This window comes from Octopus bimaculoides, chromosome 22 (assembly GCF_046866305.1).
Source record: "Octopus bimaculoides isolate indiv1 chromosome 22, ASM4686630v1, whole genome shotgun sequence".
In the NCBI taxonomy this organism is placed as follows: domain Eukaryota; kingdom Metazoa; phylum Mollusca; class Cephalopoda; order Octopoda; family Octopodidae; genus Octopus; species Octopus bimaculoides.
Genome location: NC_142949.1, coordinates 35408139 through 35422565, shown reverse-complemented (window position 1 = coordinate 35422565; position 14427 = coordinate 35408139). Strand labels below are relative to the sequence as shown.

General features: G+C 37.4%; 1 protein-coding gene and 1 long non-coding RNA gene across 4 annotated transcripts in view; one reads left to right on the top strand and one right to left on the bottom strand.

Annotated features, from left to right (window-relative positions):
• LOC106879215 (cytosolic purine 5'-nucleotidase) overlaps nt 1-12430 on the bottom strand; it is a 145754-nt gene extending 133324 nt beyond the window's left edge. Inside the window, exons 1-2 of one of the 3 annotated variants that reach the window (XM_052975850.2) lie at nt 12258-12430; nt 60-181 (exon numbers count right to left, since the gene is read on the bottom strand). In XM_052975850.2, coding sequence (XP_052831810.2) covers nt 60-181; nt 12258-12317 — 182 coding nt within the window. In that variant the 5' untranslated portion in view covers nt 12318-12430. Of the gene's footprint in view, nt 1-59; nt 182-6792; nt 6814-8300; nt 8522-12257 lie in introns of those variants that run through there. The other 2 variants (XM_052975851.2, XM_089339582.1) reach the window with 2 other exon arrangements.
• On the top strand, nt 6429-11452 carry LOC128250551 (uncharacterized). Its single transcript, XR_008266583.2, has 2 exons — nt 6429-7558; nt 8493-11452. It is a non-coding gene; the product is annotated as an uncharacterized LOC128250551 (long non-coding RNA).
• Nucleotides 12431-14427: the final 1997 nt, after the last annotated feature.

Below are 14427 nucleotides of genomic sequence, written 5' to 3'. Positions count from 1 at the left end.
ATTAGGCTAAGACATTGTATCCCTTACAGAAATAGAAAGAAGTTTTATCTAAGACGAACCTTTTGTCTGGATCTCTTTTGTAGACTTTATTCTGAACTGGATTTTTTAACTCCGAGTAGGTCTGGTTTGAAACCTTATTGTCGTTATTCTTCAAAGGCATCTTAGCAAATCTGTCTTGGTGCTGTGGATTAAAAGAATCATGAAAAGTAAGTCTTATTACACCATCATCATCATCATCAACAACCACCACCACCATAACCAATTAACATCATCAGCATTGCTAACACTACCACTACCACCATCATAGCAATCACAACTACTGCCATCATCATCAACATTATCACTGCCATCACCAACATTATCATCATGGTAACCACCATTATCCTCACAACAATTTCTATCGTCATGATCACCATTATTATCAACATCTCTTCTGTCATCCTCATCACCACAGCTATTATCATTATCATAATCTTCTTAAGCCTGATACCTATTTCTTCCAGTCTCTTTTGTGAAATTAAGTTACAAGGGACATAAACAAACCAACATCTATTTAGGGAGATACTTAAACCAGTAGATAAGAATATGTGTGTGTGTATGTGTGTGTGTGTAAATATAGATATAGATATTACATATATAAATATATATAGATAGACAAAAAGACACACACACACACATATACAAACACACACACACATACATAAAAACACACAAACATGGACAGGCAGACACATGAACCTTGTTAAATTATAAGGCACCAAAAGAGAATGGCTCTCCCCAGACAAAACAGAAAGACAGATAAATAGAAGGAGAATGGGGTGACAAATAGACAGGCAGACAGACAGAGTGACTGACAGACAGACAGACAGACAGGTAATGATAGAGCCATCACCATAAGTACATGTCAACTTTCCAGTTGAGTAGAGATGCCAGTTCAATGGAACTGGAGCAGGTGGGTTAGGGGTGGGGGTGGAGGAGGTGGAGGAACAGTAGCAACCTCCCTCCCACTCTCCCTCATACTCTCTGTACCTCCTCCAGGCAACCTCCTCCGTGTGGTTGCCTGCATATTTGACCTCTTCACACGACAATATAAATGATAAGTGTATATTGATTCACATATAAACAAAGATAACGAAGACATCTAATCAATAACCAATAATTAGTATGTCAGAGAATGACCTTTATACATTCATATCAATACACACACACACGCAAGCATATATGTGTGAATCTTTCATCTTTCACTTGTTCCAGTCATTGAACTGCGACCATGCTGGAGCACCGCCTCCAAGAGTTTAGTTGAACAAATCGACCCCAGTAATGATATATGGATATTATTCATCTCTTCTGTTGAATTGTCAATTTACGAGGGACATAAACAAACCGACACGACACCAGTTGTCAAGTGATGGTGGGAAACAAACATAAACACACACGTATGTGCATATATATATATATATATATATATATATATATACACACACACGATTGGAGTCTGGTGCAGCCTTCCAGCGTGCCAGCCCAATCAAACCGTCCAACCCATGCCAGCATGGACAACAAATTATGATGATGATGATGATGATGATGATGATGAGACACACACACATACATGTAAACACATACCTTTACATAAACATGTGCACATGTATGCCCAACTACCAATGAAGAGGTTTCTATGTACTTCCTCCGAGTGTATGAAATGGCAGCCAAATCTCTCGTGAATCACCACATTCTGGCATCTTGGAAAAGAAGGACACATTGGATATTGTGGCTTTGGGTGTATTGTTGGTGGGAAAGGGATCGGATGGTCATGGCTGGAATGCCTTTTGGGGCATAGATCTGTTCGATCAGGTCTGACCTAGGGCTAAACAACCTCAACAGTCAAAAGACTGTACTTGAGAGCATGTGTGTGTGAGTGGGTGAGAGAGAGTGTATGTGTGTGTGTGAGTGAGGAGAGAGAGAGAGAGAGAGTGTGTGTGTGTGTGTGTGAGTGAGAGAGAGTGAGTGAGTAAGAGAGAGTGTGTGTATGTACATGTATACACACAAATGCATACACAAATAATATATACAGAGAGGAATGCACACACATAGACACATACATACACACACACACACCCATACATAAAAATAAATGATAGTGCTCCAGCATGGTCACAGCCTTTGGGCTGGAACCCATAAAGGAAATAAAAACAATTATATAAATATACACGTGAATAAATATACATAAAATATGCATATATACATAAATATACATACATGCATTATACATACATATGGCCTGTGCTAGTTCCACATCATCAGTTTAATGATCACTTTTGGGCTGGCATAATTTATACATACATTTATACATCCATACATGTAGATGTGTGTGTGTGTGTGTGACTATAATCAGGCATAATCGAGCATGTATTCATATAGATATCTCTAGTAATAAATACACATATACATACATGCCCACGTTTGTGTGCACGCAGAATTGTGTGTGCATGCATGTGTGTGTGTATATAATATAGATACACACACACACACATATATATATATATATGTATAAACACACACACATATGTATGTGTAGATAGATAGATATTTAGATAGGTAGATCGACGGATAAATAGATATATAAACACGCACACATGTATACACATATATTGAGACATGCACACATATTTATACTGAAACGCAAATGTGAGTGTGCATGTGTGAGTGTATGTTTATATATATAAGAGAGAGATGGATGGGTAGATAGATAGACAGAGAAATAGATAAGAGGCTTGATATATATATATATATATATCAGTACATACATTAATAAATCATATATATATATATATGTATGTATGTATGCTGTATACACACATATACCTCATCAACTATAACCACCTTGTTAAATCTAATGATGTTGAGGTAGTTGTACTGGTGGATGTGGAGGTAAAATAGGAAGGTTGGTGGGTGGGTGGGTGGGTGGGTGGGTGGGTAGGAGGTAGGGATTATAGGGATCTCCATGACCCACCCCCTCCTACATAGGCTCAACCTTCTTCCAGTCCAGCTCCTACTACCACCCACTTTTGGCAACAGAGAGAGAATAGCTTTTACACTAATCACATCTACCACTAGAACTGCAGTCACCCCCCCCCCCCCCCCACACACACACACAGTCAAGCTATTACCCCACACATCCATCAACACTGCCTTACCCCCCCCCCCCACCACCATCATCATCCCCATGGAAACACTGAAATCAGTGACCTTCCTTTATCAAGTTCATCACCTGCTCCCTAACATCAATCACTTAAAAATCACCTCTAGCTGCCCTCCCTCCCTGCCCCCTTCCCCAGCTCCTTCCTATTGCGAACCCCCACCATCCACAGTACCACCTCCACTTTCACCCTATGGAAAGGGTGCTGGTGGAACTCTTGCCACACCTCTTCTGTACCCTATGACCCCTACAAACATTACCTCCACCCCACCTTTCCCACTACAACTCCCAGAATCTCCTTCTGGGAGCTTCTACATATTTGTTGTTGCTTCTACTGTTTAACCCCAGGTCAGTCCTGATCGAGTCGAACAAAGCTACGATCAAAGGTATTCCAGCCATGATCGTCCCGATTGATTTTCCCATGTGTGCAGGAAACCCAATACATTATTCAAGGAGTCCTTTTCAAATGCAATATGAAGTCATTTGAGGAAAATTAGCTTGCTACCAGATCAACTCCAGTACGCAACTGGTACTTAATTTATCGACCCTGAAAGGATGAAAGGCAAAGTTGACCTTGGCAGAATTTGAACTCAAAATGTAAACCTAGACCGATATATATTCTTTTCTACTCTAGGCACATGGTCCGAAATTTGTGGGGTGGGGGCCAGTCGATTAAATTGACCCCAGTATGAAAGGCAAAAATCGACCTCAGTGGAATTTGAACTCAGAACGTAAAGACAGACAACAATAAAAGTATATTACAATGCCTAATCACTACAAACATTAACGAGTGTTTCATGAAATGATTCAATTTAAATGACATCGTTCAGGTGTCAGTAATTGCTGTACATGTCCTGGTTACCTTCTGATTAATTACAAAAAAGGTAAAGACATAATAAGCGACACTGTCACTTGACCTTTTACTGATGACCTTTCTAATGTTTTCTGCAAATACAGATAAATTTTGGCCACCGTTATCTTTCATCTTTTATTTGCTTCAGCCATTAGGCTGAGGCCACAATGGAGCACTGCCTTGGATAATTTTTAGTCAGACGTAGCAACCCCAGCACTTACTTTTGTTTTTTAAAGTCTGGTACTCATTCTATTGGTCTCCTTTGCTGAACCACTAAGTTATGGTAACGTAAACACACCAACACAGACACAAATAAAAAAGAAGATACACATACATATATATACTTATATAGATATATATACAAGTATATATATATACATACATATATTTATTTATTGTTTTTAAACAAGAATGTTGTCGACAGTGACTTTGAAGTTTCGGCTAGCTGACCCATCACCAGACTGCTGCCTTGGATAGTTGAAACTTCACAGTCACAATCAACAACAAGCTTGTTTAAAAATGATAAATTTGCACTCTGCAAAAGTATAGAGTGACCCGTCGGATTAATGTAAAACTGTTTTTATTACAACTGAACATAAAAACAAACATTAATATATATAGATGCATATATATATATACAAACACACATATATATATTCTCACAAATATGCATTCATATCCTATAGCATATAATCCAGTTAAATTAAAATTTCAGTGACGTTATAAAATATGATATGTTATACCATGTTACTAAGGAGATAGGGGTTTTCTAACACGAAAATAGCTAAGACATTCCTGCCAAGATTGAGAATGTACATAATCCGCAAGGGAAAACGGATTAACTACTCTAAGTATTAAGAAGATAGAAAAGTGTGAAAATATATACGAACATTCTTGTATTTCTCTTTTTATTAATTGAAAATGTTAATTACAAGTGTTAGTACTTGCAGAATTATATGCATAATTGCTTGCATATGTATACAATATATATGTATAGATCTATCTATCCATCTATCTATCTATATATATATAAATAAATACATACACGCATATATGGGTACAGGACGTCACCAACGATGCAAATAACATGAAATACATAAACAACAAGAAAAAATGGAAAACAGGACAAGTAAACAGAGAGAAAGGACCCTTCATCAGTTGTTGGCTGTCTATCTACTCATTTTGAATGTACATGCACATACATACACATCATCATCATCATCATCATCGTTTAACGTCCGCTTTCCATGCTAGCATGGGTTGGACGATTTGACTGAGGACTGGTGAACCAGATGGCTACACCAGGCTCCAATCTGATTTGGCAGAGTTTCTACAGCTGGATGCCCTTCCTAATATCAACCACTCCATGAGTGCAGTGGATGCTTTTTAAATTTTGTAAATACAATTCCTAAAAATATATAATGGGATTTTTAAAAACTTCAAATGGTTATGGGGGTCAAGAAGAGTATAATAGGAATCAAAGAGATCCACAGACAAAATTGGTCGAGAACTGCTGATCCATAGCATTGTGGGCAGAGCACGTCGTCTCGACATGCAGTCACTTTCATTGTTGCATTTGAGCTGAGAATGGTTTTGTTGTATAGCTGGTTACTTTGATGTATTCAGTCAATTACATCTGCAGTTTTACTAAGCGCAGGTGGTTGTTTCTTTTATTTTTGCCTGTGCTTTTGTTTCTTTCTTGTCTTGTTTTGTTGTTCATAGTTGCTTGGTGCACCCTGCGTACACTCGCATACACACACACATTTTATGATTAACTGTAAGCAAATGAAGCTGATGATATAATCCTTGTTTCTTTCCCATTCAATAATATATGTATACATATACACACACACACAGATAATGCTAAACTATAGACACACACACACACACACACACACAGATAATGCTAAACTATAGACACACACACACACACACACACACACAGATATATGCCTACACATGTGTGAGACACAGTTCACTGTTTTGTGCAAATAACTCCAATTAAGAGCTAACTTGTAGCGTGATAACTTGCACATTCAATGCTAGGACTGCAAACCTGATGTAACATGATGATGATGATGATGATATATATATATATATATATATATATATATATATATATATATATATATGTGTCTGTCTGCATGTGTAGGTCTATATAGCTATATAGATGTGTATCTGTGTGTGTGTGTGTATGTTTTCTTGTCTTGAATCGTGTGATAGTTGTATATGAGCGTCCTTTTTTTTCCTGTTTGTTCAGATCTCGGTATATCTAGGACACATCACACGATGTATTCTTGCTTTCTTTTTCCTTCTTTTAGTTAAGACAGACGGGTGTGACCTGGCGGGGTGTACTATCTGATATTTCTAGCAATTCACGAATCAACTGGATTATTTCCACATCACCACTGCCACGTCGAATATTCCGTGGAAACATGTCTAGCCACAAAGAAGTTTTACCTTGGTTGGAAACAGGTGAAGGTTGGTGACAGGACGGACACCCGGCCGTAGAGAACCCGCCCCCAATAAATCCTGTGCAACCCATGCAAGCATGGAAAAGTGGACATTAAAACGATGACGGTGAGACACACACACACACACATAAACGCGCGCGCGCACACTGCTAAATTTAATGACTATATAGAAAGACAAGGAAGGAGATGAGAAATAATGATGGAAATACAGAACGAAAGAAAAAATAAAGGTTAAGAAGGAGGAATAGCTGATCAGAAAGTGAGAGTACCATTTCGTACACAGTATTCTTCTAGCAACATCCACTTCCATCACCCTAAGACAGGAACCGCGTAGAACCAGCATACGCATGTTGTTTGTTTAGTCCCGAATCAGCTCTGAGCAAACAGACCGATGATTTTAGACAATCTAGCCATGACCATTACATCTCGCTTCTTCCCACTTTTTTTTTTCTTTTTGCTATTTGTTTAGACTTCAGTATATCTAGGACACATCATACGATATATTCTTCCTTTTCTTTTCCATCATTTTTTCTTCTTTAAGACAGAAGGATGCGACCTGGGGGTGTAAGATCTGATCATTTTAGCAATTCACCAATTCAATGGGTTATTCCCCCATCACCGCTTCACCAAAATCCCATCTCCTTCTTCAGTTAATTCGTTTGGTGATTTACTTTATGTTTAACACACGTAACGACCGCTAAACAAAAACAGAGAGATAGAAAGTGCGACAGGGTATATATGAGAAAAATATACACGTGCTTCGTGGTGGAACCGCTGTAATAATGAAGAAGGGCTTTGGCAAACGTGTATATAGGACACAACTACCTGTTAACCTTCGTTATACACCAAAATATATATACATACACATTCGCATACAGATATGTATACGCACACTGACATCAGGCCAAACAATATATATATATATTTATAAAACTATCGTTTATACATATAATGTACTTTGAAAACGAGAGTAACCACGATTTAAGACACAGTACTGAATGTGCATTTCTATGCATCGAAAATTTATACACACGCGTATGTATGTTGTTGTATAGCTCGCTTTCTCTCCCTATACACACACACATACATATATATATATATATATATATATATATACATTTATATATATATATATATATATATATATATATATATATATATATAATGCATATCTGTACGCATTTATATTCTTGTAGATGCAGACTGCGGGTTTTACGCGCGATATCTATTGCATGCATCTATATACATATGCATACGTGTATGCGTGTGTGTGTGTGTATATATATAGATTATATAATATATATGTAGATGTATACATATGCGTGTGTGTGTGTGTGTGTGTGTACATATATACTTCAAAAACGTTTGTAAACAAAGATTACAATTTTAAGTGACTATACACACTTTGCAAAACAACGTGTACATATGTGTGAGTGTACATATATATATATATATATATATATATATATATATATGTACATGTGTGTATATTATTAAACAACGCGGTGCGTGCAAAGTGAGATAAAAAATATAAAAACAATTTACGATCGGACATTATATATATATATATATATATATATATATATATATATATATATATATATATATATATATATATATAATTCATATCATTACTTAACTAATTAAATCACATAGCTATCAACTAAGACAACGACTACGACTACGAGTAATAATATAGCATTGTTATCACGATAAGTATTATTATTATTATTATTGTGATCGTTACTATCATAACTATTATGATCATTGTTATTACCTTGAAGTTTCACGTAAATATTAGAAGACGATAATTTGTGTGAAGGAGAATTAGGATGGATGACACCTTTTCGTGTAATAATGCGGCCGTTATAGTCTCTCGCACTATATATATATATATATGTATATATATATATGTGTGTGTGTATATGTATATATTGTTATTTTTCTGTTTTTCTTTTTGCTTTCAAAGAATGCTTCTTCCTCGTTTGTTCCGAAGTTAAACGAGGAAAGGAGGGAAAAAATTAATTTACAGATCCAGTTTCCGGGTTGACGCCAAAAACTTGAAACAGTTCAATCGAAAATCCGAATTGTGAATGATGGAACAACGTAATTTATTCTTCGGGAAATTGATTGACACTTAAACTATTGTTAACCAAGACAGCAACAACCACGAAAGTAGCGGAAGAAAGAATAAAAAGAGCGCTTGTTTTGTTTATTGTCACATCAATATTTAATTGTTTTTCTTACTCGTTGTGTTTATTATTCGAATTTCGATCCGTATAAAGCATAGTTGTGAGTAATTATTTTTTTTTTTCTCGTTGTCATAAGGGATAAATTATATTTGGGTGGGGTCACCTTACTTTAGATTTTCAGCTACTGCGGCTGGCTGAAAAAGCATAGACAAAACGCGGAGAAAAAACAAATAGTCCAACGTGTTTCGGTCTTATGTGGTCGGTCTCTTGAACTGCTAGAAATAACAACCTAATTTCCCTCAAATTACACATTCGATCGTCTTTAAACTGTTATGGCGGCGGTGGGGGTGTAAATCCGCAAAGACGATATATTTCTTTTAGAACACATCCTCAAGGTATACCTCAACTTACGTCAACTGCAGGCATACCTCAACTTATGCCGTTCCGAGTTACGTCTTTTATTTACTTTACGTCATTTTTTGAAGAAATTAATGAGAAAAATAATAAACCCCAATTTCAGTCAATTAATCCCTTTTATCCTCTCGGCGAACAGATTTAATTAAAAAAAAAGTAAACAAATAATCAGATACTGAAGTGAAAAAAAATCATAAAATAAATTAAATCAGATATATAAGCTAATAAATATGTTTTTTTTAATGTTTTTCGTGTTGCGTCATTTTCCGAGTTAAGTCGCAGGTTTTGGAACCAGCTACAGACGGAAGTTCAAGTATGTTTGTATTTAAACAAAATATGCCAGTGAAAGTAAAAGGCGTTAGCATGCCGGACAAAATGCTTAACTGCATTTCGTCCGTCTTTACGTTCTGAGAGATCAAATCCCGCCGAGGTCGATTTTGCCTTTTAATGTTTCAGGGGTCGGTGAAATAAATACCAGTTGAGCACAGGGTTCGATGTAACAGACTTACCCCACAGCTCTGAAATTGCTGGCCCTCTGCCAAGATTTGAAACTATTAAGTTAAGGTTCAATGTAGAGTCGTTGTATAGAAACCCCACGCATTATTTGTTCCGACTCAGTACGCTCTGAGTTCAAATCCTGCCGAGGTCGACACTGTTTTCCTTCCTTTCAGAATCGATATATAAAAGTGTTGAGTTTCGAAATTTGCTGATTTCATAAGCACAGGTATAGGAACAAGGATCAAATAGCCGTAAACTGCGAATTTCTATCACTCCGTATATGTATGTGTGTGCGTGTGAGTGTGTGTGTTGATCGGATCAGCTGGAACCCTCGACGTCGTAAGCGACGGAGTACCAACAACAACATCCTGTGTCTAAATTTCGCAAGGTTCGATTTTGCCCTTTATCCTTTCGGGGTCGATAAAATAAGTACCAGTTGAGCACTGTGATCAACTCCGAAATTGCTGGCCTTGTATCAAAACCTGAAATCAATTTTTTTTTTTTTTTTGTCTAACGTCCTAACTATTCTCTGCTCTCACCGTTTTCGCTAAACATTTCACATTAAATATTCCGACTCTATCAATAAAATATGATTTAATTATTATTTTTTCATCAATTTCATCTAATATTTCCATTAAATTTCTTTAAATATTTCTTGCTATTGAGCTGTCAGATAAATTTATTTATTTATTTCCAATGTTATTTGAATTAACACCAAAAACAATTTTGTTTTCATCATAGTGTTTTACGAGTCCCCCCCCCCCCCCCACACACTTTTTTTTTGTCTTAGTAACTCTGTTTCTCCTCTGCAACATTTGTTGATCGTTTTTGAAATTTGAATAAGCAGTAATGGGACAAAAGAATGGAGAAATTATTGCTTTTAAATCGAGTATATTTTTTTTAATATTAATTATGCTTCTTAATTTTATGTTCGTCATTTACATGCTGGGATCGATAAGTTATCGACAACTCCATGAAGATCAATAATAAAACAAGTTTGCTCTACATACTGTGAAGTTGATGAACACTTCGACTGATCAAGCTGCAGGCCTTGCTCTCACGATAGCCCCACCATCATTCTACTGCAGGCACAAGGCCTAGAATGTTGGGGAAAGCGAAATAATCGATTACATCGAACTCCATTGTTCAATTAGTACTTCATTTTATCATACTCAAATGAATAAAAAAAAACAACAAAGTCACCCTCGGCGGAATTTGAGCTCAAAACATCAAGACTGACAGAGTGCTACTAAGCATTTTGTCCGGTGTGCTAACGTTTCTGCCAGCTTGCCGTCAATAATAAATGCCAAAACGAATTTCTGTGTGTCAGTGTGTCACACAGTGCCCCCCCCCCCTATCTCACTATTCAATGACACTTCTTCTACTCCTCTTGTTGGGAAGAGAGTAATAGGCATAGAGACGGTGAGGGCGGTAGAGTAGATTGACAGTTGCAGAAGCTCTACAGGACATTCTATTCCAATCTCCTCCAACCATTTGTCTATGTCTTTGCTTACAGTTCCCAATGCACCATTAATTATAGGCACAACCTTTACAATTTTCATCCTCATCATCATCACCATCATTATAATTATTATCAAGGTGGTTAACTGACAGAATTTTTGGTACGTTCGGAGAAGTTGCCTAGCAACGTTTCTTCTGTCTCTTTACATTCTGACATCAAATGCCTCCGAGGTCAAATTTGCCTTTTCGCCGTCGATAATTTAAGTACCAGTTGAAAACTGGGGTCGATGTAATCGTCTTGTCTTTTACCTCAAAAATGGCTGACTTTGTACTAAAATTAGAAATAAATTATTTTTTATTGTCATTCTTGTTATTTTTCTTCTTCATCTTCGTTTTCATATAAGCACAAGGCTACAAGATTCTTGGACGCGAGACAGTGGTTTATATCGACCTCAGTAGATGGCTGGTACTTTATTTCATCGACTTCGGAAATGATAATACGTCATGACAATGTGGCAAGAACGATCCATTGAGAACTGTCGAAAACACGGCCGGCAAAGAGCAATGACGTGGTATCAGCAAACCCCAGAAGGAGTCACCGAAAATGAGAATTGCAAAATTCTGTGGGATGCAATGATCCAGTACGATCACCTGACCAGGCATCGGAAACTGGACATTGTTGTGGTGAATAAAAAACAAAGAACATGTATGATAATCGACGTAGCATGCCCCGGGGACAACAGGATCAATGTGAAAGAAGAAAAAATAAACATCTATAACGATTCGAAGAGGGAAATCCTTTCTATTAAAGGCACAAAGCCTGAAATTTTGCGGGAGGGGACTAGTCGATTACATCGACCGCAGTGTTTCACTGGTACTTAATTTATCGACCCCGAAAGGATAAAAGTCAAAATCGACCTCGGCAGAATTTGAACTCAGAACGTAACGACAGGCGAAATACCCGCAAAGCATTTTGTCCGGCGCGCTAACGATTCTGCCAGCTCACCGCGTTTGCACTTCGATCAATGCCGTCACTTCTTTCTCCAAGCAATATTTGAAGGAATGACCGAGGGATTTGGCCTGAAAGATGGAAAACTCCGTCCAGAAATCTCAATTAAACGAAAAACTACTACTAATAATAATAATTATTATTATTAAATTGAAATTACCTTTTCTCGTTGACAGGTTGTAACGGAGAGAGTTGGTGTATGGTAACGGTTGTCCGCCATGGAAATGCTGTTCTCGTTGCTATTGTTGTTGTTGTTGTTGTTGTTGTTACAGCTACTGCTGCTGCTGCTGCTACTACTACTGCTGTTGCTGTTGTTATTGGAACCGGTTTGCACTAGGCGCGACATATTTCGATCTGTTTGTAATGTAAATTAATAATTACTCGTGAACAGTTCAAGGGACAGCTGTAACACACATATATGACGAACAGTAGTAGTAGTAGCAGCAGCAGCAGCAGTAGTAGTAGTAGTAGTAGTAGTAGGGATCTATTCAATCTCAGTCACAGATTTTTTAATTGATTTTTGGGGATCAATTCAATCTTAGTCACAGATTTTTTTTAAACAGTTTGAAACTTACCCAAATACCACAACTTTAATACGGAATAACTTCTAAAATACAAAATTTTGTCCCAACCGACAACACGAAGAGAGGGAGGGGGACTGGACACATGTACTTATCCACAAAACTTCTCTAATTATATGTATAGACACACGCACGCATACGTATAAACATACTTACTCACACACACACACACACACACATATTCTACACACACACGTAAACAATCAAGAAATCCCAGTGGAGGAAGTTTGCAAGCTTGAAGTATTGTATGCTGTCCACCAAAAGTGGACAGTATACAATAAGAAACACTTTATTGCCATCGACAGTTATACACTTTTTCCAATATCGAAGCTGCAAAGAAGTTCGATCCGCTGATAGTTTCTATGCAGGTCATTGTCAACGACGAGCTATGCAGTTCGCATTTTCACTTGTTCCACTTCTTCAGTTTGGTACATACATACATACAATTATTGGAATAATTACTATGAAGCATTGTGTAGAATATTTTGTATAAAGGATCGTGGGTAAGGCCAACACGACGTGAAGTAAATGCAAGGTAAATCACAAGAAAACAAATATGCGAATTAACGTAGACTTACCTTGTATTCAATATTTCGGGGTTATGACCCCATTTTCAAGAAATTGACGAATGTTGCCGATGTGCCACTCTGTCGGCAACATTCGTCAATTTCTTGAAAATGGGATCATAACCCCGAAATATTGAATACAAGGTAAGTCTACGTTAATTCGCATATTTGTTTTCTTGTGATTTACCTTGCATTTACTTCGCGTTGCTTTGGCCTTACCCACGATCCTTTATACAATATATACATACATATATCTATCCACGCATACATATATGCATGCTTGTATGCTACGGTTTTACCGGTTTTTAAGCAGGACGTTTGGTTCTAGAATTAAGGGTTCTAGATTAGACCATTTCATCCCTTATACATATATAATCGAAACTACTTTACTCATAGGAAATTCAAGAGAACACACGATGAATTCGGGCAGGGGTGTCCAATGAGAGAAAGCTAGGGTATCTCCCGCTGATACTCTGAGCTTGTTGCCAATCGTTGTTGCCGGCTTGTTTGTTCGTTATTCGAGACACCGTTCGTCACCCGAAACGTTTTATATAGCTGCTGGGTCTGGCCCTTAATTTATTGTGTCCTATTCTATTATAACACACGAATTGTGTCTAATGTCTTTATGGCTTAATAATGTCAGATAGTGAAAAGGTGAGGGGAGTGCCGTTGTTGAACAGGGCTTAGGGCATCTGTCGGCCTTAATCCGGACCGGGGATGATGTTAGCACTAATTGTGGTGGTTCTAGGAATGGTGATGATGATGATGATGATGATGATGATGATGATGATGATAATATTAGTGGCAGCAGCAGTAGTAGTAGTAATGGTGGTGGTGGTGATGGTGGTGGCGATAGTAGTGGTCGTAGTAGTGGTGGTGTTAGCAGTAGTAGTAGTAGTAGTAGTAGTAGGACTGGTACTAATAGTGGTGATAGTGGCAGTAATAATTGAGATGGTGATGGTGGTGGCGGTAGGAGTAGTAGTGATGCTGCTAGTAGTAGTAGTAGTAGTAGCAGCAGCAGCAGCAGCAGCAGCAGCAGTAGAGTCGTAAATTACAGTAAAAAGCTAAGGTGTGGGTAGATTCTTCCGCTCTACTTGACGTTCTCAATGAATGCTGAGAGAAAACAAAAACAATGAGAAACAATGGAAAGAAAGAAAGAAAGAAAGAAAGAAAGGGCAAGAAT